Source organism: Dama dama, chromosome 28 (genome assembly GCF_033118175.1).
Source record: "Dama dama isolate Ldn47 chromosome 28, ASM3311817v1, whole genome shotgun sequence".
Classification (NCBI taxonomy): domain Eukaryota; kingdom Metazoa; phylum Chordata; class Mammalia; order Artiodactyla; family Cervidae; genus Dama; species Dama dama.
In genome coordinates this window covers 8,813,779-8,835,620 of record NC_083708.1, presented here as the reverse complement: position 1 = coordinate 8,835,620, position 21,842 = coordinate 8,813,779, and the positions used below count along the sequence as shown (strand labels likewise).

Genomic DNA, 21,842 nt, shown 5'->3' with positions numbered 1-21,842 from the left:
ATCCGAGATGTTTTGAAGCCCCCAGTCTCCTCCCCACTGCCTTTATTTTTCCCTCAGACTGTAGAGCACAAGTATCCTCATCCCCTAAAAGGATGAGGAAATTTCCAGAATCCTCCCCACCCCAAGGCTCCCAGGTTCCTCTGGGGCCGCTTTGCAGGGTGGGGGGCATCACTGTGCAGCTCCAGCGCCAGACAGAACACCAGGGAGCCTTCTGCAGTTGGCTCATGTCAGACTCTTCACACCAGATAAATCATCTGCCAAGTACATCCACTCCCCTTTCCCTCTGCTAGAGGATGTACAGACACCAGTTTTTTTAAAATCTCAAGTTCATCTTCCCATATGCTACGAAGAACAGTAGTACAAGTAGTTTCTTTTGTGGAGCATGCAGTGAACTTCATTACTTACAACAAACATTGTCTCTGCATTATTTTTTTGTATGGTAACTTACTGTTTTCAACTAGCAGTTGTCCTTTTTTTTTTTTTTTTTTGCCACGGGATAGAAAAAACATGATATTTATGTAAGAGTATGATGCCAGCAGATTTCTGACAGGCCCCATTTACATGGTACATTGTTCCAAAGGGTGTTTGAGGAGAAAATACAGAAGCACTATACAAACCTACTATTACATTGGAGAAATCATTAGCCTCAAAGGAGTAATAACGGTATGCTATTAAAACCATGAATACATTTTCAGTATCTGTAATGAAAAAAAAAACTTTATAAATATGTAAATTTCTGTTCAACAAATCCAAAATAAAATGCACTAAAAAACTGATATGTAGACAAAAGTTTATTTACACCATACAACATTTTAAATATTTTATACACAGCTGCAGCAGAGAAAGCTACTCAGAGCTTTCTAGAGAAAACTGCAATAATAAAGATGTGAAATATATTATTCATATAAAAGTGAGATTATTACTTTATTGCATTTAAAGCAATGAAGAATGTAGCTCAACAAACATTCATTTAATGACAAAAACTTTGCTTTTATATTATAAAGTAAAAAGTGTAGTAATGGCCAAACAGACTGTTATAAACTTTAAAAACTGCATAAATATATACATTGTGCTTCATGGTGAAGTTTTTTGAAAACTAAACCATATGAAGCGGTTACAACATGAATCGTTGCTTGAGGTTTATCTATAAAGATTACCTTACAAATCCATTCCACGGGTACTTACAACACGGGGCAGTCAGGACTGTACACCTGGGCCTCTCTCCACTCGCCTGACCAGGGGAAGTTACCAAAGCAAACACCACTGACATTTGGCACGTGGAGGTGCTGACACAGGAAAGTCGCATTGTCTGGAGAGAAATGTCAGGCTTCCCAAGTCTTAAGCGTCAGTGCAAATACATTTTGTCTCCACCGCAGTCCATTTTGATTCTGTTAAACTTCTGTTTGAAAGTCCCCCTCCTGCACGTCCAGAGGCAAACTCAGACATTTCTCCCACTCTGCTGGTCTCAGTTCCAAAGCATCTTTTGCCTCTGTGTCTAAGACATTGATTGTGGTGTAATGTTGGTATTCACTGGGGTTTTTGAAAGTGTCCCATGGATTCTTGTTTGGTGCTGGATTTTCCTGTCAGGAAGAGAGGGGAAAGGAATCATTTATTTGATGACTAGGATGGCCGCTTGTTGAAATTTCCAGGAAGAGAGGCTGTTTTAAGCTTAATCCAGTTTATGTGATTCAGAGATGATTGGAAATTATGGGCAGCTGCAGGAAATGGTTTTGATTTCAGTTTTCTTTCATTGAACAAACTGATGAACACCTTCTTTGAGTTACCCTAAAATGTTCCAGCAATCAAAGGAAGTGAATAGTAATATATCAGGCGATGTAGATAATGTTCTGTTTGGGAGCATCTTGTGAAGTGTCAGGATGGCTATAGGTTCAGGTAGAAAGGAGCATTAAGTTACCACTAACATAAAATGTAGAACACTTACATATTTTGGCAGAATCTTTGGTGTGATCAAGAAAAATTGAGGCTATATCATAGGGAATGTTGTGTAATATTAAAAACTAGAACCTAAACTAGCCTTATTTTGTAAAATAAAACTTTAGATCCCTATCTTTGCTTAGTTTTTCATCAAGAAATTACCCTTTTTAGAATATGAAAATGCTATGTGTGATCTATTTTTTTCTGCTGTATATTCTTCACAATTTCCTACAAACTTGTATGACACACCACCAAAAATCCTTTCAAAGAGCACAGCTTTTTGGAAGACATATCCAGCAATATCAGGGTTTAAAAAAAATGTCTACAAGACATTTCTTCTGAAGTTTCATCATCCACACCCTCTAATTACCTAAGATTTAAGATCTGCCTAATTGTAACTCCGCCAAGAACTTCAATCTTGTAGGTGCTTGAGAAATGTATGAACAGACATCATTTGTGGATTTTATATCCTGATATTGGCTAAAAGTTAGCAGTAAAATTGCTTTACTTTAAATAAATGTCATTTAAAGATTTCTATAAAATGAGGGGCTTTGAACAGGATTTACTAAGCTGAGTAACATCAAAGACAAGAGGAGAATCATGACTGATATCTCCTTAGGAAGAAAAAAACAGTTCACAGTTGTTGAATGCATTCTTTACCCCTCCACACACAAATTCTGGCCTTCAAGTAACTACAGTCAATTGCAGGGGGAATAGAAAACATGTACTTGAATAATTTCTTGGATTCCTCTCAGTAAATTAAACAATCATTCTCCAGTATAGTCAAAAGACACAGCTTATAGAAATATTTATAACTAGATATAGTTATTATATATATAGTTATAGTTTTTTCCTTTTTTTTAATTTATTTTTAACTGGAGGATAATTGCTTTACAATATTGTGTTGGGTTCTGCCATACATCAACATGAATCAGCCATAGGTACACATATGTCCCCTCTCCCTTAAACCTCCCTCTTGAACTTCCCACCCCATCCCACCCCTCTAGGTCATCATAGAGCACCGGTTTGAGGTCCTTGCATCATACAGCAAATTCCCACGGCTATCTATTTTATGTATGGTAATGTGTATATTTCCATGGTACTCTCTCAATGCATCTCACCTTCTCCTTCCCCCACTGTGTCCACAAGTCTGCTCTCTATACTTGCCTCTCCACTGCTGCCCAGCCAACAGGTTCATCATTACTGTCTTTCTAGATTCCATATATACGCATATAAGTTAGAAATTACATTATTAAAATTCTCAATATGTTAGCTGTTTTCAAACTTGTTAGCCTTAATCATCAGAACATACAAGAAAAAAATAGCTAATAGTAAAGATTTAATAAAAAGTAAAACTTTAAGGCATGTACAGGGGGTTAATTCTGATTTAGTCTAATACCCTAAAATCTCATGAGTTATAGTCCTAGAACTCTCCCCTTCTCTCTCTCTTTTCTTTCCCTCTCTCTTTGTTTCCTTTCAACCCATGTTTATTTATCAACTGCTCTATGCTGGCATCATATGAGGCGCTTGGGAGAGAAAGGTGATACATCAAATACAGAAAAGCACATGGTCCACGAGGGAACATAGATTTAGAGCTCAGTACACATAGGTACAAATTCCAGTTGCTCTATTCCATATGAATGTGACCTGGAACAACTGACTCCATTTTTCTGAACCTCAATTTTAATATTTGCAAAACAGGTATGCTTTGTCTTTTGGGCTAAAGGACTTGGCAAAAGGTGCAGCTCATCACCTACTTTATGGGTTGCATTAAAAAAAAAAAGTGGAGAATCTGAGCATAATATTTGATTTCAATAAATACTCACTAGATAGTAATTATCCTTGCTAAAAAGGTGTCCATAGTTAAGTGGAGGTATAAAATATATAGATATAAACACACCTACAATCCAGAAAAAGTGCTGTGGGAGCTTGGAGAAGGGCGGAAATACGGCTTCCTTTTGTGGAAAGAACAGAGACCTTTTTGAGGAAAGTGACATTAGGCCTGGCAGAGAAGAATGCGCTTTGTCAGGAAGACATATGAGTGGCTGGAGGTCAGGTGGCTGGCAAAGTATGTGTACTAAGTTCAAATCCAGACAGTGTAGAAATGGGGCCTCTCAGAACACAGACCAATTTATTTTAGTTGGAGTGAAAAAGAATATTAGGGAAAAAAAAAGCAAAGATGACTGAAAGCCAGATCATAAGAGGCTTTGTCTGCCAGGCTACTTCTCAATTTGGAATTTATTTTGTAGGCAATGAGGAATGGTTGGACCTTCAGGGGCATTATAGGGATCAGAACCATCAGTCATCAATGGAAGAGCTCATTGGTAGAAATTCTGCTGAATCAAGCCATAGAGTGGATTTATCCATGGCTGGAGGAGGGCTGTCTCAAGGAGCTTTCAGGGAATCCTGTTTGACAGAAAGCTAATTAGTTCAATCATAAAAGAAGTCAAGATACGTAAAGTGCTAGTTCATTTGCTTTAAAAATGACAAATACTGTATATTAAGGCATACGTGTGGAATCTAGAAAAATGGTATAGATGATCTTATTTGCAAAGCAGAAAAAGAGACACAAATGTAGAGAACAAACATATGGATGCCACAGGGGAAGTTAGGGTGGGAAGAACTGGGAGATTATAAGTGACATGTATGCACTACTGATATTATGTATAAAATAACCAGTGAGAGGTTCCTGTAGAGGACAGGGGATTACTCACTGCTCTGGGGTGAGCTACATAGGAAGGAAATCTAAAAGAGGGGACAGATTGTGTGTGTGTGTGTGTGTGTGTGTGTGTGTGTGTGTGAACAGCTTTTCTGTACAGCAGAAACAAACAACATTGTAAAGCAACTATACTCCAATAAATACAATTAAGTGCTTCATCGTGTTTAGAATAAGTGTGATTTTCCTTTTATATTTTAAAGATCCAGCACTGCAGATACAGGAAATAAAAAGGCTAATTTTCAACTTTGTCAGGATGTCTTGTTTCTAATTTCAGAGTATTATTGCCAGTACATGGCTGATTGAATTTCTGAGTAGGTGATAAATTAATGAATGAGGTTCATCTCCTCCGGCATCCTACAGCACTCCCTGTGGAGCTGTGATTCTCACCATGGCTCCCAAGCGTGTGGACGCCCTTGAGTGGAGAAGGACCACCACTGCCAGCAAGCAGGGCAGGAAGCCGGAAGCGGGGGATAACAGGGCAGGAAGCCGGAAGTGGGGGATAGCAGGGCAGGAAGCCGGAAGCGGGGGACAGCGCCCCTGGCCCACCCATCTTCCTCTGCGGTCAGTGGGTGATGGATTGTCATGGAGAGACTGTGACCTGTTCAGTGGTCCAAGGAACAATCAACCCTGGAACAGCCTATGGGGTCACTGAATTCAACAGGGAGAGCCACCTGGGCCAGGAAAGATTTCAATGGAGGCCTGAATCTTGATACAAAATTCAGAGTTAGAATAAGTTCCTGAATTGATGCAATTGTATTACGTTCATTTGTTTGTTTTTGAGCTCAAATGTAGAATGGAGATGTACTTAAACTGAAGCACGTGTGATAAAGGCCTAATAAATTATAAAATCAATATAAGCCAACATACATGAGCTTCCAAAAGTGCTAATGTGGTCTTAGGTTGTATAAATAGAAAGAGAACATTCACAGAATCTGAGAATTCACAGCCACCCAAAACATGCCGGTTTGTTTCCCCAAATTTCCTCGCCAGGGCAGACAGGTAAGTAGGACAGGTGGTAAGTCCCTCCCGCCTCCATCCTTCCCTCTTTTCCCCCTTCACTGATCTTTTCTTCCCTCCCTCTCTTCTTTCTTTCCTTCTTCCAACCTTTTTGCTAGGGGAAAAGTGAAAGACCCCTAGGCTTATTCTATGTGATGATGGGGCTGTTAACCACACCTATTCCTTGTAGGAGATTCAGGTGCTGTCCTGCCTAGAGGCAGGGAGATAGATTGAGTGGTCTTCCGGTTTCCCTTTTATTCCCCAGATTCTACATAATTACAGTTATTTGCATTGAAAGGCAGGTGTTGTGAGTTAGTAGCCAGAAAAAAAAAAAAAAAAGGAAACAGACTTTATTGAGGTTTCTGTTTTGAAAATCTCTTTCTCCACCCAATTAGGCACTGTTTCATTAGCAACATGCCACTGTGAATTATAGGATAATAAACTCACTCACATGTTCCTTATTAATCAAAATGGAATGAGGATTTTTTTTTTCCCTCTGTTCACATGTATTTAGGACAATAGTGAAGCAGCAATGACAACGATCCTCCCCACTCCTAACCTCCCAAATGATAAATATTTATAAATCTTTTCTAGAAAAGGCAGGCTGCTGCAGAGATGTGCTGTAATTAGGATGCTATTTTGGTTGTCAGGAAACTGAGATACAGATATTTGTGCCATTAATGATTTAATATCCAGACCATACAAGGGGAAATTACAATCATATTATAGCAGTCAGCCAGCTGTATCTGTTGCATAAGTCTTTCAAATTTGTAAGCATAACCTTCTACTTTTAAAAAGAAAACAAGAAGTTTCTTCAATTTATTTCAATGTTAGCTTTCAGGATTTCAAAATGAGTAGCTAATGAGTTTAGGGCTAATCTCAATGGTGCAATTTTCATTTTCCTGCTAACTAAAAATTGACAGTTTAATATTTGGTGTGGGGGGTGGGTAGATGAGAAAGAACCACTCACTACATACAGTGTTTTCTGTATGCTTTGTATTGATGATTCCACATAATGCAAGATTCTTGCTGTATGGAGGAAAATAGATTGATATACACAAACTCTTTAGAGACCAGTGAAGAGTTAAAGTGTATAATATTGCTTACAACCTTCATTTAACAAATGTAGATTAAACTATTTGACATGTAAGAAATCAAGAGTGGCCATTTATTGATAACTTACCATATATGGCCATCATGCTTTTTAGCACTGAGAGGAATACAAGCAAAACACAAAGACACATAAATTCTTCCTCTTGATAAGTGAATGGCATTACTTAGAAAGCCAGGACTAAGACTCATACACATATGAAAGAATTACTAGCATGAGAAGGTGACCAGAAACACCTCAAAGGATGTGTATTTCAGAACACCAGAGGCTGGGAGGAGAAGAGCCAGCCAGGGTCTGCAAACGTGTGAAGCTGAGAAAAAGAGCCACACTTGGAGTGGTCAGAGGGCAGGCCATCCCAGCTCTAATTCTCAGAGCCGAATCAGAGAATTAGCTAGTGGCTGGTAAGGCCCCTCCTGCTTTGGCAAGTGTGAAGATCCAAGGGGCACATTTTCAGACTATTTCCTATGCTCAATTTAGGGGAAAATTGAGCTTCAGAAATTGAGCTGGGTAACTTGCTCAAGCTCAGATAGTTCTTGGCTGAGCTTTCTACTATAGGTCCTTCTCAACTTACCATGGATGTATATCCCATGAATCTCATCACAGTTGAAAATATCATAAGCTCAAAGTGCACTCAGCACACCTAATCTACTGACCACCATAGCTTAGTCAGGCTTTGTTGTTGTTCGGTCACCAAGTCATATCCAACTCTTTGCGAGCCCAGGGACTGCGGCACACTAGGCTTCCCTGTCCTTCACCATCTCATGTAATTTATGGAACACTGCACTGAAAGTGAAAACCAGGCTGGCTGTCTGGGTAGAGAATGGTTGTCCAAGTGTGGTTGTTCATCCTTGTGGTCTCAGGGCTGACTGGGAGCTGTGGGTCTCTGTCCCTGCCCAGCATCATGGAAGAATACTGGACGACACATCACTAGGCAAGGAACACACCAAAATTCAAAATTTAAAGTGTGACTTCTTCTGAATGCACATTGCTTTTGCACTATCATAAAACTGAAATATCTTGTTGAACCATCATACTGATTTCTAGACCCATGATCCAGGGCTCTCACAAATAGTGGCATAGCCTTCTCTGGAGCTCTGACTGTGCCATGCACATAGCAGTGGCCAAATATCATTGTGTTTGATTAAGTCCTATGCTAGGATTATAGTCAGAAGGACTGAATGAAGAGAGTGGTCAAAACCGACAAAGCCCCCAGCGCTGATGTGTACCCTGAAACTCTGGGGGGAGAACTTACCTCTCGAGTTTCAGGTAATAACTCTCTCTCTACAGATAGGTGTGCTTATTATCTATATGTTATATATTTATAATACCTCTTATTTATATTATATAGGTTACATACATTACATGTTATGACCTTAAAATGCCAGGCATTCAAATGAAAAGATTTAATCAACTCTTTGGAAATTTGAATTAACTGGCTTTTAGCTCTGATTATAAAATGGCCAGGTGAATCCAGCACATTTTATATGTATGTATATATATATATATATATATATATATATATAACTCATTCCAATTAGACCTTATACTTGAGAACATTTGAAATATGAACAAAACACTTTAAAATTCTGTTGTTCCTAATTTGCCTCTGAGTACAATTCAAAGCACCATTGGGGGATTTTTTTTTTTTTTTCAATTTTCCATTCTTGTATTCCCAAGACAGCATCAGCACCAATGAAGCAATGTCCACTCACCAGACTGCTTGTATTTGGTATATCCCGAAATCTGTCCAAAGTTTGAAATTTCTGATTGAGTTCCTGAAACAGTTCCATGTGCCTCTTCCTTGTATGCATAACCTTCTGCAAAAGAAAGTAAGATGGCTCACATTTCTAACCTGATTTATGCATTAAAAAAAGAGATTTAATATTTTACTACACTAATAAGGGAAATCAACTTTTGCAGGTACTAGGAGGTCCCAGAAGATCCACACAGGCAAATGAGCTGCACCAGGGCCTTATCTTATAGTCAGCACTTCTAGAACATGAAGAATTGGCTTTTTCTTCCACTTACAAGATTAGCAAAAAATAGTTTTCTCTTGTGGGTGAATAAAAATGTAGCAGTCATTTCTGTGTAAGATTTTCATCATTTAAAGATAAAGCTGTTTTACAAAAATTTCTACAATATAAAGAATGTTTAAAAATTTCAGACTGTAAAGCACCAGAGTCTCTCAGTGTTTGCCATGGGAAATATTACTTTTTATGTTTTATTTCTATGAACACTAAAATCTTGGCTGGCTCTACTAAACAGGGAGCAAAGTCCCAGGCTATGCCAATTAAGGCTAACTCAAAGCAATAAAGTGTCTGAAATATAATGTTAGAACTAAAAATCTTACACTTTCTCTGTGAATAATGACTGAGCTTCACAGAAGGAAAATCTGACCCAGAAGTTTCATATATTTGTTTACAAAATGGTACAGAATCTTAACAATTAGAATTCAGAGCATAAATTGTGTGGTTGATGAGCTTCTAAAACCACAGATACAAATACATTAATATTCTTCATCCCTGATTATAGCCTTTCATCCAACTTCATCACAACTCAACAAATAGAGTCAGAAATAAAATGACCTTGGGGTAAGTATCATGAGCTGAATCTGTTTCTATTACAGAGCATTTAAAAGAGTACTAACAAAGGAGGGTTGGGTAAAAATTCCCCTGTATTTATGTGTTATTTTAAAGGAGAAAATACCTTCCTCAAATGTGATATTTAAAAGTTAAAATATCAAAGTTTTGGTGGTTCTCTAAGATTATGCCTTCATGTTTATGTAAGATTTTATAGTCTTTTTAAGCATGGGCTTCATAACTCACCACTTGCTCTTGCAGATTGCATAGGTATACCATATTCATGTCTGAGCTATGATTTGAACATTTGGTCTATTGTTTTAATTACCAAATATTTTCAGAAGTAAGAATTTGTTTTGAAAAAGAAATGCAACTTTGGGGAAAGATTTATAATGCCCAAGTTTGTTCTCAAAAGACACGTGTGTAGAAAACTTTATCTGCTAAAGAACAAAAAAGGCAAAAGAAAAATGCAAATGGCATCTTCAACATTTTAAAAAGGTTTGTTGTCTCTTAAGCCAACTTTAATTTTCTATATTTAATGAATCTGTGTTTAGGCAGTGCTTTGTTCAGCTAATTCTTCTGTTTTCACTAGCTACTTTAATACGGAGAATTCTGCCGTTTTAAGTGTTGCTCTAGTGGATTATTTTCACGTTGGCTCCTCTGAGCTCTAGAAGTTTGCTGTTGATGAATCAGGTGGGGAGGATGGGAACATGGCATCATCACTCATGAAAGGAGCATAAACACAGCATGAAGCTGTAGGGTGATTAACTTCTCTTCAGTTTTGGGGAGAATACAAGAAACAGATCTGCAGGATTTAGAGAAACACTAGGCATACACCACTTGACTAGTGATGGCTGATGCAGATTGCTGTGAGGCGGGGATTTGCAAAAGCAACGCAATGGAGGGATTTTGAGGACCAAGTGGCTGGCAAACAACGCAGTGCATTCTATCCTGAGGGAGGCAAATATTCCCAGGCAGCATCTGGCCCTAAGACACTGTCTAAAATATGGGTCTGAGTTACAATGAGTGCTTTAAAACAAACAAACAAAACAAACTATAGTCGTCAGTATACTGGCTTCAGCTTGAACTACCATATAGTGTTTTTCATGATAATGAATCTTACCACACAGTTATTTTGTGTCAGGGTGCAGTAGGAGTGATGTCATCATACCGACATTTCTCTAAAGAGATTTCATTCTGTCAGTTAATACATATTCATGACATCACATATTGAGCTAGACACTGGAGTAACAATACTGGCAAAACCTGGTAGAGTCGCTGCCCTTTTATAGCTTGAACTGTAATGGAGGACACACTTCAATCACATAGTTTAATTAGACTATGGTGAGGAAAAACAAGACATACTGTTATCGGAGTAAGTGATTGGGAAGTCTGCTAAAAGAAATCCAAGTGACTCAGATTCCAAAATCTTTACATATTTAAAAAAAATTTTTTTTTTTAATTTGGCCATGCTACATGGCACATGGTATCTTAGGCCTGACCAGGGACTGAAGCCACATCCCCTGCATTGGAAGCATGGAGTCTTAACCACTGGACGACCAGGGAAGTCCTACATATTCATTTTTAGGTTGGAAATTCTCAAATCAGTTATTCCTGCATTTTGTTTGTTTTCTTTCTTCTGTTTTATAAAAGAGAATTCCTACTGCAATTTCTCATCTTACGCCCAAATCCCCTTTCCTCAGGGAGATCATTCCTTTCCGAAGAGGACTCATTCTCTTCTAAGATGGTTGATGTTATTGGTAGCACTTGCCCGCTCTGAGGTGGCCCTGTGCTGAGTTGGTCTGGGCTGTCTCTCTCCACTCATATTTTATCTCATGAGGGGAGTCTGACTTTGCATTGGGAAACTGTCAATCAAGGTCCTGACCATCTCCTGCCAAGAGGTGAATTTTTACATATCCTTCCAACAAAGTTCTCTTTTGTCTGTCAGTCAAAGTCATTCTGTCTCTTGCAACCAGATATCGCTAACAGATAAAGCATGTTTAATAAAGCCAAGCATCGAATATATCTCATGGAAATGAGGATACATTAACTGATTGGAGTTTTTAAATCATGCTTTGATTGAATGAGCAGCACCTTATTCTGAACTGGGTGGATTTTGAGGAGTTGGATTGTTAAGACATTCTTAGATGTGTATATGGTGGGCACCAATCTGATGTAACCAAGGAGTAGTTTATGATGTTCTCCAGAAGTTCATCAAAGCTACTCTGGACAATAAAGCTCAAGGACCCTGAAATGAATGTAAAATCAAATGAAAAATTTAGGTGCTGAAATCTGGGCCCCTTCCTACCTAGAAACATAATTGCAAAAACATCCTCAAGCCAGATCATCAGCCTAGTTTGAAACTGCCACCTTGTCACGGCCTGAAATCACCATAGCAATGATGGCCTGCTGGTTCCAAGAAGAGGACCACATTACAGTTGCCAAGGGACAGCTCATGGATCGGACTCATTCTCAGTGTGACCTTCCAGGCATGATTGTCTTGTTCAAAGACTCAAGTACAATATTGTAGTGGCTTTTGTCATGGTAATTAGCCTCCAACGAATAAAAATAAATGGAAAAAAAAAAAAGACTCAAGCGTTTAGCTTTTTTAGTGGGGAAAGATCCATTGACAGTAAAGCCAGAATCAGTGAATACTGGACAGGGTCTAACCCAGTGATGTTCTGGGATAAAAACTTAAGCTGCAGTTTTAGTTGTCACAAGTGATAAGGGGTTCACCTATTTGCCTAAATATTTAATTATTTGAAGCAATTATACCTTTGATGATTTTAATTACCTAATTAGAAAGTTTTATACCTATAAATCTTACTGATCCACTTTGATGGCTCTTTCTGAATTTTGCTATTTTGCTGTTGTTCTTCTTGGGGTTTTTTGTTTGTTTGTTACTTTCTGGACTTTTACTGACCTGAGGGTTTATCCATTTACCTTCTTCATTCTTTTGTGAACCAAACATCTTGTGTCGCAAAGAAATTGAATTCTGTGACAAAATTGCACCTTAAACAAGTGGATTATTTAAATAGTCAAATACATTCTAATTTGCAACACCACATAAAAATCAGTTCCTTCAGTTATAATGCCTGTCAAATATTACGGGTGTCTTTTGCAATAAAGACAAACACTAGACAAAGCTCACTTTCACTTAGGTTATTATCATTCAGCCTTTTTTCAAAGCTGTGCTGATATCCCATTCTGAAAGGACCACCCACCTAACTGCACAAATGTAGTGTCTCCCAAATAGCTTTTTTAATAGGACTTTTATCCTTCATTTATATCTTTGTAACTCAAGGAAGGCAGTCTTTGTGGCCTTTTAATTGTTGAAATTAGTGGGGAACTGATATGCTGTCAAGCACTTTCATGAAATTTCAGATATTTGAGAAAAATTAGGATGTAAATAAACTTCATGTCTTGAGGTCCTACTATATTCCAGACAATCTCCTTGATTAAATACTTATCAAATCTAGTAGTTTTAGATCTGGACAAGCTTGGATTTGGATCTTAGTTCTATGACTTTCCAGTTGTATGTAAGAGACAAAAAACTCAATCTCCTTTAGCCAGAATTTCAGTTGTCAGAATAACCTTGTAAGATTGAAGATTTAAAAAGGGTTCTAAATCACTTATCACTGGAGTACACAGATAAGAGCCACTTATGAAAAGGTAGCTGTTATTATCTTTCCTAATCCTCAGAATAACCCTGGGAGGTGGTGGTCATTATCTCACTTGACTGATTAGGAGATTTAATTTGAGAGGTCAGTAAAGCTTGCAGCTCACACAGGTGGTAGGAAGCTGAATCCATTCTGAATCCAAGTGAATTCTCTCTGCATGCTGCTGTCTTAGGTGGACCCCATGGACTCAGGAAGCATCCTTTATCAGACAATCCAAGTTTGTGATGATGCCATCTCATTTTTCAGATGAAAAGGAGATTAAAAAATTGAGGGTGGATGAGAGGGCTTCTGTTGAGAGTTCATGAACTCTGTGGATATCAGTCACCCTGCAATGGTCTCATAGCAAGCACTGCAATTTTGGCTTGAAGGCTATTCTCCTCATCTTGTTCTCTGAACATCTTGGGGGCAGTGCCTTTGAATCCCTGACACCCAGCACAGTGCTTGGCATTCAGCTAGTGCTCCACAGACAGGCACAGAATAAATTAAATGAATGAGGTGTCACAGATACATAGGTACACAGACACAGAAGGCCATCACCAATCTTGCCTTCTCTCCTCCTATTTGAAGGTTTTCTCTTTCAAATTCAGAGCCTAGAATTATAGAGTTGCAATCTCTTTAAGTTTGAATTACAGATAAGATAGGTATTACCCTGCATATATTAACTTTTAAGAAATGGAAGGAGATGATTAGAAAAAGTTGGAGAATCTCCTGACTATAAACTTTAGACTATGGGGCTGGGAAATCGTGTGCTGTTAGGAATTAGACACCACTTGGCCTTATAGAGCTTACTGCCACTGTCCATATAACTAGTATAAAACTAGGGTTATCTTTCTTCTTGCAGCTTTGCATGTGAGTCTTTAACTCAGCGTGAGCTGTTGAATGCTAGTCTGCAGTGATGTTAAAACTCATGTGAAGGAAACAAGACACACTACAGGAATTAAACTTGATTCTCAAAGTCATATTGTGGGAAGGGGATGATTTAGGTATCTTTCTTTGGTCAGAGTCCCAGTGTATCCATGACAGACTCTGTTGACCCTTGAAATGCTTGGCATTACCGTGTCAAATATGTTTCTATTTGAATAAATATGTACCCAGGGCTTAAAAGAAACCAGACAAAGGGTCTGAAAAAAATGAATGAGGTGTGTGTATATATATATATATATATATATATATATACATGCATACATATATATATATACACACACATACATACATATATATATGAGTGACAAGTGCTGTCACTCAGAGTATACTTGGCTACAGATAAATAATTTTGCAACAGTAGTTTAAATTTAGTAAGCTAGAAGAGAAGGATATAGCCAAGTTCTCAGTGCGCAAACTTTTCCTCCCAAAATATACTTGATTGCGTAACAGAAGGCACACACAGCTGGGGGTTGGGTCAAAGCATGAAGGGATCTTTTGAGAATAAGACATTTGTAAGAAATTGTATGCTTTCAATTTAGAAGTTAATATAAATATTTTCTTTTATATCACAGCTTAGCTGTGTTCATAAATGACATAAAATTAGTATAAAATAATATTTTACCTTACTTGACTATGTTCCCCCAAATCTTCCAATAACATCAAGTGCCCACAGAGACAGGTCACAATTACCCTGGGTCTGTGCTGTCCTGTGCCCTCTGCCAAGTGGGAGAAGCGTGTGGATTGACTGGGTGTGGGGGCTCACCAGGAACCTCAAAGGAACATTCCACGGTGTGTTTAAGAGGCTGCATGGTTCCCATGGAAGAACGTGACAAGGTTTATCCCCACAGTTTTGCAAGAGAAGATGCAAAAAAGACACCTCTCTCTATATATATTTTTAACATGGAAATGATAAAACTATACATTATGGTTTCAGGAAGGAAGTTTGTAATTGTATTCCTAAGAATTCTTTGAGCTTTGTCCTCAATCCAAGACAGACAGTTTAAATCACCTGCCAAATATTTTTAATTTCACATCATATGAGGCACCTTAATCCCCTAAGTATTAAAATGCAACTCATCCTAGCTAAATGTCTCCTTGGCTTCCCTGGATCTGTTTGTGGTACTAGCAGAAGCTCAGGCTCAGACCTGCAGAGCTGTCTTGCTCTGGCTTCCCTGCCCTGTGACCTTGACTCTTCAGTGTCCTTTTTTTTTTTTAATGCTTTTTCTTACTATTTATTTATTTTAAATGAATGAACAATATCCTACCACCTCTGCTCTCCTGGGCTTCCCTGGTGGCTCAGAGGGTAAAGCGTCTGCCTACAATGTGGGAGACCCGAGTTCGATCCCCGGGTCGGGAAGATCCCCTGGAGAAGGATATGGCAACCCACTCCACTATTCTTGCCTGGAAAATCCCGTGGATGGAGGAACCTGGTGGGTCCATGGAATCACAAAGGGTCGCACACAACCAAGCAGCTTCACTTCTGCTTTCCTACCACCTCTAGGAAGTGGGTGCTCATCTCTTCTTTCGTAGACTAGTCACTCCCTAGTTTATATTTCAACTTCCTTCCTCACCACACTACCGTCTCTCCTTACTATTACTGCCATATTCATCTTTCCATAGCCCAGATCAGAGCTGAAAATTTCCTCAGTAAAAGTAAACAAAACAAAATACAACAGAAAAGACTTAGCGGCTTTTAGTAACAAATTAGGTAAAAATTGTTCCTAAGGTATACAAGCCCTTCACTAGATGGTTTATAAATTGCCTCCTCTGTCCTTGTCTTCCATTTGCTCCAGGTTACAGTGAATTTTGACTTGCTTCTTGCTCACTAAACATGCAAGGGCAACCTCCATGCCTTTTCCCCCTCTGGGGATTTCTATCTGACATTACTAGCTCCTTGAATTATATATGATGTAGACATCTTTGAGGTGTTGCCTCCATTGTGATCCATTTTCTATACTGCTCCAACTCAGATATAGTGTTTGACTATGTTTTCTTAAAGTGGATCAGATTAAAAATTCAAATTTTCATCACTCACTCAACAAACACTTACTGAAGGGTTAGGTATTGTACCACCTCTCTGCTTAGAGTTGGGAATACAAATTCAATAGACAGTTTGGTCACAAAACATAGGGTCAACACTACAGTAATTTCTGTATACTTTCTAGAAAGTAATGATCTATATTCCACAATTTTATGACCAGTTGACTTGCCGTGTTCTCTGCTCAATGCTGTCTTGGAGATCGGTGCTATGAAACGGCTCTTCCCATGTATGACTTACCCACAGGGTTTTTTGGGTATGTGAGTTAAGAGAATGTTGTTATCATGTGTGGATTCTGGGAGTGAGTGAGGCCTTCACCTGAAGGGAAGATGCTTTTAGGCAACCAGGAGGCAAAGTTTGTCTAGCAGTGGTTTAAATGTCTGAGTTGGTGATTGTGTGGTAAAACTAGCAGGCTCAGGTGGGCGTTATCAGAAAGTTTGACATCAACATGTTTAATTTATCCAGCCTGAATTAAAACAGGGAGGAGACAACTTGGTCTCATCCTTAAGGACTATCCATAGAGAACAGATAGATTTTTAAAAATTCATCAGCATTTAAATGCAGCAATAATTTCTCTGAACACAGTCCACGAAACATCTGTTATATAATTGTAGTTGCACATATATTAAGGGGAGTAGTATTAAACCATTCAAATCATACATCAAAGACATTTTCTGGCAAAACTTGACACCAATAGAAGTCATGCAAGAACCAAAGTAATGAAAAGGCACAAGAAAACATTTACAGTTGCAGTGTTGCAACTTTTTGTTGTCTCTTTGTTATCAGCAGGTGTCTTAATAATACCCTGGTTATATGTTGGAATCCAAAGCACAGGAAGAAAGATCAGCTTAAGGAGTCTGTTACCAGTTGCCACAGAAAAAATTTTTAAAAAAGAACAGTTTTTCTAATTTTCCAAAGGACGCAGATTTCTTTTCAGTGCTGACAATTACATAACTTTAGTTGGTTGCACTGAGGCTTAATTTTAGATCTAGATTTTTACTATGTTTTATCAGTGATGCCTAGTGGGTTAATCTCACTTCTTCCCTTCCCTACTAACACAACAACTAACTGCTTTCAGGAATATGTATATACATATACATATGTGTGTATAAATATATACACACACATACATATATCAGGAACATACACATATACAGGATGATCCTCTCTTTTAGCTAGCTGAAGAATTAATAGGAAAAAACCCTAAAATATCTGTTCCTTAAAAGGTACTAAAGAATCTAAAAGTGAAGAGTTTTGCTTATTTTCTCTTTGAATTTATAGTCTTGATACTTTTATCTTAAAAATTTAGGCTCTAATGAAATATCCGTCTGTGCCAGGTTAATATTGATGCAATTGAGCCACATCAATACTAAGATTTGCCATATCATCATTGAGGTCAGATTCATCATCACTATTTTGTATCCTGTACAAATTCTACTAAAATATGTCTTAAAAAAAATCCAATTCTCCTTAGACTCTATTCAAAGTAAACTCTGGGCTTGCTCACCATCATAGTAAACAGAAACTACTGTCTCCCTTTTGATATTTGATTTGCATTGCTGAGTTACAATATTCATCTACACAAATGAAATGATGGAATTATGAATTTCCACATTCTGGGAGGCTTCTAAAATTTTAAGATATCAGCTAAGAGTATTAAGTTCTATGTAGGCATCACAACAGTACAAATATGCTGGAAAAATTGATAATGCTTTATATCCAATTATGTCAGCAGGCTATGAATCATATCCAATTATCAAGATGCATAAGTGCATTTTATGTGATGCTCAAACATCATTAATTTTGTGCTTAGCATAAGCTGCTCAAATGGTATGATTTCAGTAATTTCTAGCATCAGTATTACAGCATCAATATAAATTCAATGCAAATTGGAGAATGAACATCTTCATCTTGTTTATATCTGTGAAAAAGCATTTACCAAACAGAGGAGCACGTTGAAACAACACTTGCTATTGGAAAAACAAGTCTGTAATGTACCACAGGGAGCCTGAATCTGGCAAGTCAGTCCCAAGGAAACCTAGCTACCCAGCCAAACACCCCTCACAGGCGCTCTTCACATCATCACTGAAGTAGAACAAACACGACCATTTTAAATATGAAAAATATTTATAATATCAAGAAACCAAAATTCCTACTTCCCAACAAACTGAGGGATTTAAACAAATTGGCCAGATTCAACTCTCACCATAAATAGCCCACATGTCTTAGCATTATGAAATGGAATCTTTAATTGTATGTAATATCTCAGTCTCAGCACACATTTAAAGCAATCAGAACTTATATTTTTTCTCTAAAACTAGTTATACATTATGGATTTTAATGAAAAACATTTGACTTCTCATTTTAATTAAAAAATGTAGAACTCTTACATAGCTGCACAGAGTAATATGTTTAAGTAATTATACACCAATTTCAAATTCAAGTAATTAAAATTAAAACAAAAATAATTCTTAGACACTTACCTCAAAGTCAAGGTCTGAATATCGTGATTTTCTTCTCTGTTAGATATTTTTTAAAAAGAAGAAAAACCAAAAAAGTTCTATTTAGTATTAAAATAAAAATGATTATTTTCAATAAGATAGTCCTGCTTCTTTGTGATACAAATATTTCCTTCACAAAAGAATTTCAACATTTTTATGATCTGAAACTATGCCACCCACATTATTCCATTTTCACTTTGGATTTCCTTTAAAATCGAAGAATATAAATTTATAATATATTTCTTATCTTGGCCTCAAGTCTAATTTTTTTCAATACAGAGAATTTTTTAAGGGAAAATTCACTTAAAAAGTTCAATCATGAAGTCGACTTTAGGCCTACTACAGCAAAACTACAGACACAAAGAATTCAAGGCTGTGGAGGAAAAGCATCCAGTCATCTTAGCACTTTCCAGCCATCACCCCCCAACCTTCATTTCTACCAAATGCTACCTAACCTTCTGTCTACATGCCAAAATTCTCTATAGGTCTCATCCACACATTTCTCCGTATTTGGTACTCTTCCTTGGGAGCACAATATTTCTCAGGGCTAGGCATGAAAGTATTTGCTCTTATTTTTCTGGCCTGCAGAATCCCGACAGACAGAGGGGCCTGGCAGGATGCAGTCCATGGGGTTGCAAAGAGTCGCACACGACGGAGCGACTGAGCGCAGCACAATGAAACGAGAAACAAATGGCCTACAGCCCGCAGAACACGGACGCAGATGTGAATGCCTCACTACGCCACACGTCCCGGGTCTAGTTACAGAGAGATACGTCTTGATAAAATCAGGAAACATGGTTAAAATGAAATTAATGTGATTATTTAATATTAGTATAGGGCAGGAATTCTTAACATTTTCTCTAAAACATTCACTCAATTCTTAGAATTATTAGCTATAGAAGGAGCTATCTGATAAATATAGAAAGTGTCCACCAAATTACTGGAGCTCAAAAGCTTCCGTGGCCGCCTCCCCGCCGCTGTTATCAGCTGACCCTGATGTATGTGCCAGGGCTCAGCGCCCTGCATCCCGCTTTCCTGTGAGATGTTAGACCAAATGTCAGGGTATCCCTCCTGTTCTGGGGCGCTTTGCCTTCTCGGCACCGTGACTCCCCAGGACACTTTTGTAACTGTACATTAAGCAAATTTCTTTCCTAATACAGAAAAATTCAAGCATGGAAACACTTAGTGTTAAGCAATTACTACAGAACATTAGTCACGCGCTTTGGGTTCCATTTGAAAATTAAATAGTGAGACCTGATGGAAAAGGTTCCATTATCCAGCAAAGAGGCCCATCCACTGCAAGGGCTGAGGGCTTCTCTGTTGCAAAGATGCTAACAACCATATGCTGCCCTCTTGTTTCTGAATGCAAAGCTGTGTTGCCTAAAACCGGAAATGCGGAGGGACAGATATTGCTGTAGGCCCCGGGTTTCAGGCCCAAGAGCAAAAGATGGGAACCCAGAGGAGCAGCAGAGAGGGGTTCTCCCTGCAAGAGCCAAGTGCACCTTATGTGGCTGTGAAAGATGGAAAAGAAAGTAGATGTACGCCATAAATAAGTTTCTGTTTCATTTCATCAAAATCACATTATAATGTGAAGGTATAACACAACTATCAACTTTGAGGGATTAGACTAAGAAAAGAGCATGTGAAGCAGATTTCAATTAAATAAGTCCAAAAGATAGTTGGGGGGAGGGGGGAGGTAGGCTGGAAAATTCAGCAGTTAAGACTTGAAATTAAAGAGTTAAAAAAAAGTGGCAGATTTTTAGAGTCCAAGGGTAATAAAATGTGTGTAATATTGACCAACTGTTTCAACCTTTTATAAAGTGCTTTCACATTTGAACATGCTAGCTGACCTGTGGGTTGGTTGGGAAAGAATTATGCATTTTCTCTGTTTATGAATGAAGAAAACTGAGGACCAGAGGAGTTCAAATAAGTCGCCTGCTTCACCAGGGTAGTAATCGCATGAGCTAGGATTCCCACTCAGGTCTCTGACCGCAAAACCCTGTGTTTTTTCTCCACTGTTGCCCAGTGACTACCCCATGGTACAAGGTTTATAGCCAAGATTCACGTGATAGTTTGCTGACTGTACCTGGAACTCAGCAAGAATAACATTATAGGATGCAGTCAATCCCAGGATGACAGCAGGAGAGCTGAGATGCTTTGCAAGCATGAAGCAGAATCAAGCATATGAACTGTTACATGCCAATTATATTTTAAAAAAGAAAAAAGTCTGATAACTTAAAATGATTCTAGCATGTGATAGTTTATGAGCCAAGATGCAACAACACAGTGGCAGACTTCACTCCACGATGGGTCTCCCATTGCAAAATCAATTTTATCCTAAGGAAGTATTTGCATTGGAAAATCTGTGATGGAATGGAAGGACCAGAATGTTAACTTCAGTTCTTCACTTCCTCATGATAACACTCACCATCTCTCAGTCTGTTTTGCAGTGTGTAGAAGAGTCTTTCAAAGCACTGAAGTCTGTGGAAACTGTGACTGCCTTACATGCTTATTCAAATATACCTCTGAGCTTTCTGAATGTTATTATAAGGTAGGAAAGTGGTTAGAAACAACTGTTACATGTTTAAAAGATGAGAATCAATGAAGAAAAGTGATCAAGTCAAAACAACTTTTCTGATTAGTTGATAATTGAAAAAATGCTACATATAAATTTAAAATAAGTCAGGATGTGGCTGCATGCATACTCAGTCATGTCTGATTCTTTGCAACCCCATGGACTGTAGTCTGCCAAATTCCTCTGTCCATGGGATTTTCCAGGCAAGAATACTGGAGTGGGTTCCTATTTCTTACTCCAGGGAATCTTCCTGACCCAGAGCTTGAAAAGTCAGGATAGTGCCAACATATTTTATGAAGTTAAAAACCCCCCTCTCTCTATAGCCCCAAGTTCCCAAATAACTTGATACAAATTATCCTTTTTGCCATAGTAGACGATGTTTCTTCTATGCTGTTTCCTTAATTTCCCACTTAGAACTCATCCCAACTTGTATTCTGTCCTCAATATTCCATTAAAATTCTTCTTATTGAGGTCTCAGAAGAGATCCATCTGGTCGATTTCCAAGGTTATTTTTCTCTCCTCATCTTACTGGACTCTCAGAAGCTTTTGAGAGTTAATCACTTCCTCATTAAAGCACTCATCTGTCTCAGCTTTTCCATTTATTTTCTTTTCCTCTCTCTTATGTGCTGCAGCTCAGCCAAGTCTCCATTGCTGGCTCTTTCTCATTACCCTGCCTTCTAAATGTTGAGTTGCATAGTTGTCTTTTTTCTCATATTCTCTTTTGGATGAACTCATCCATTCCCATGGTTTTAAATACCATCTCTTAAGTTGCAAACACCTTTTA

At 38.2% G+C, this 21,842-nt stretch overlaps 1 protein-coding gene across 1 annotated transcript in view; it reads right to left on the bottom strand.

Moving 5' to 3' along the window:
• Positions 1 to 928: 928 nt before the first annotated feature.
• Positions 929 to 21,842, bottom strand: part of ADGRB3 (adhesion G protein-coupled receptor B3) — an 840,391-nt gene continuing 819,477 nt past the window's right edge. Inside the window, exons 30-32 of the mRNA XM_061131956.1 lie at positions 18,466 to 18,501; positions 8,474 to 8,578; positions 929 to 1,580 (exon numbers count right to left, since the gene is read on the bottom strand). Coding sequence (XP_060987939.1) covers positions 1,392 to 1,580; positions 8,474 to 8,578; positions 18,466 to 18,501 — 330 coding nt within the window. The 3' untranslated portion in view covers positions 929 to 1,391. The remainder of the gene's footprint in view (positions 1,581 to 8,473; positions 8,579 to 18,465; positions 18,502 to 21,842) is intronic.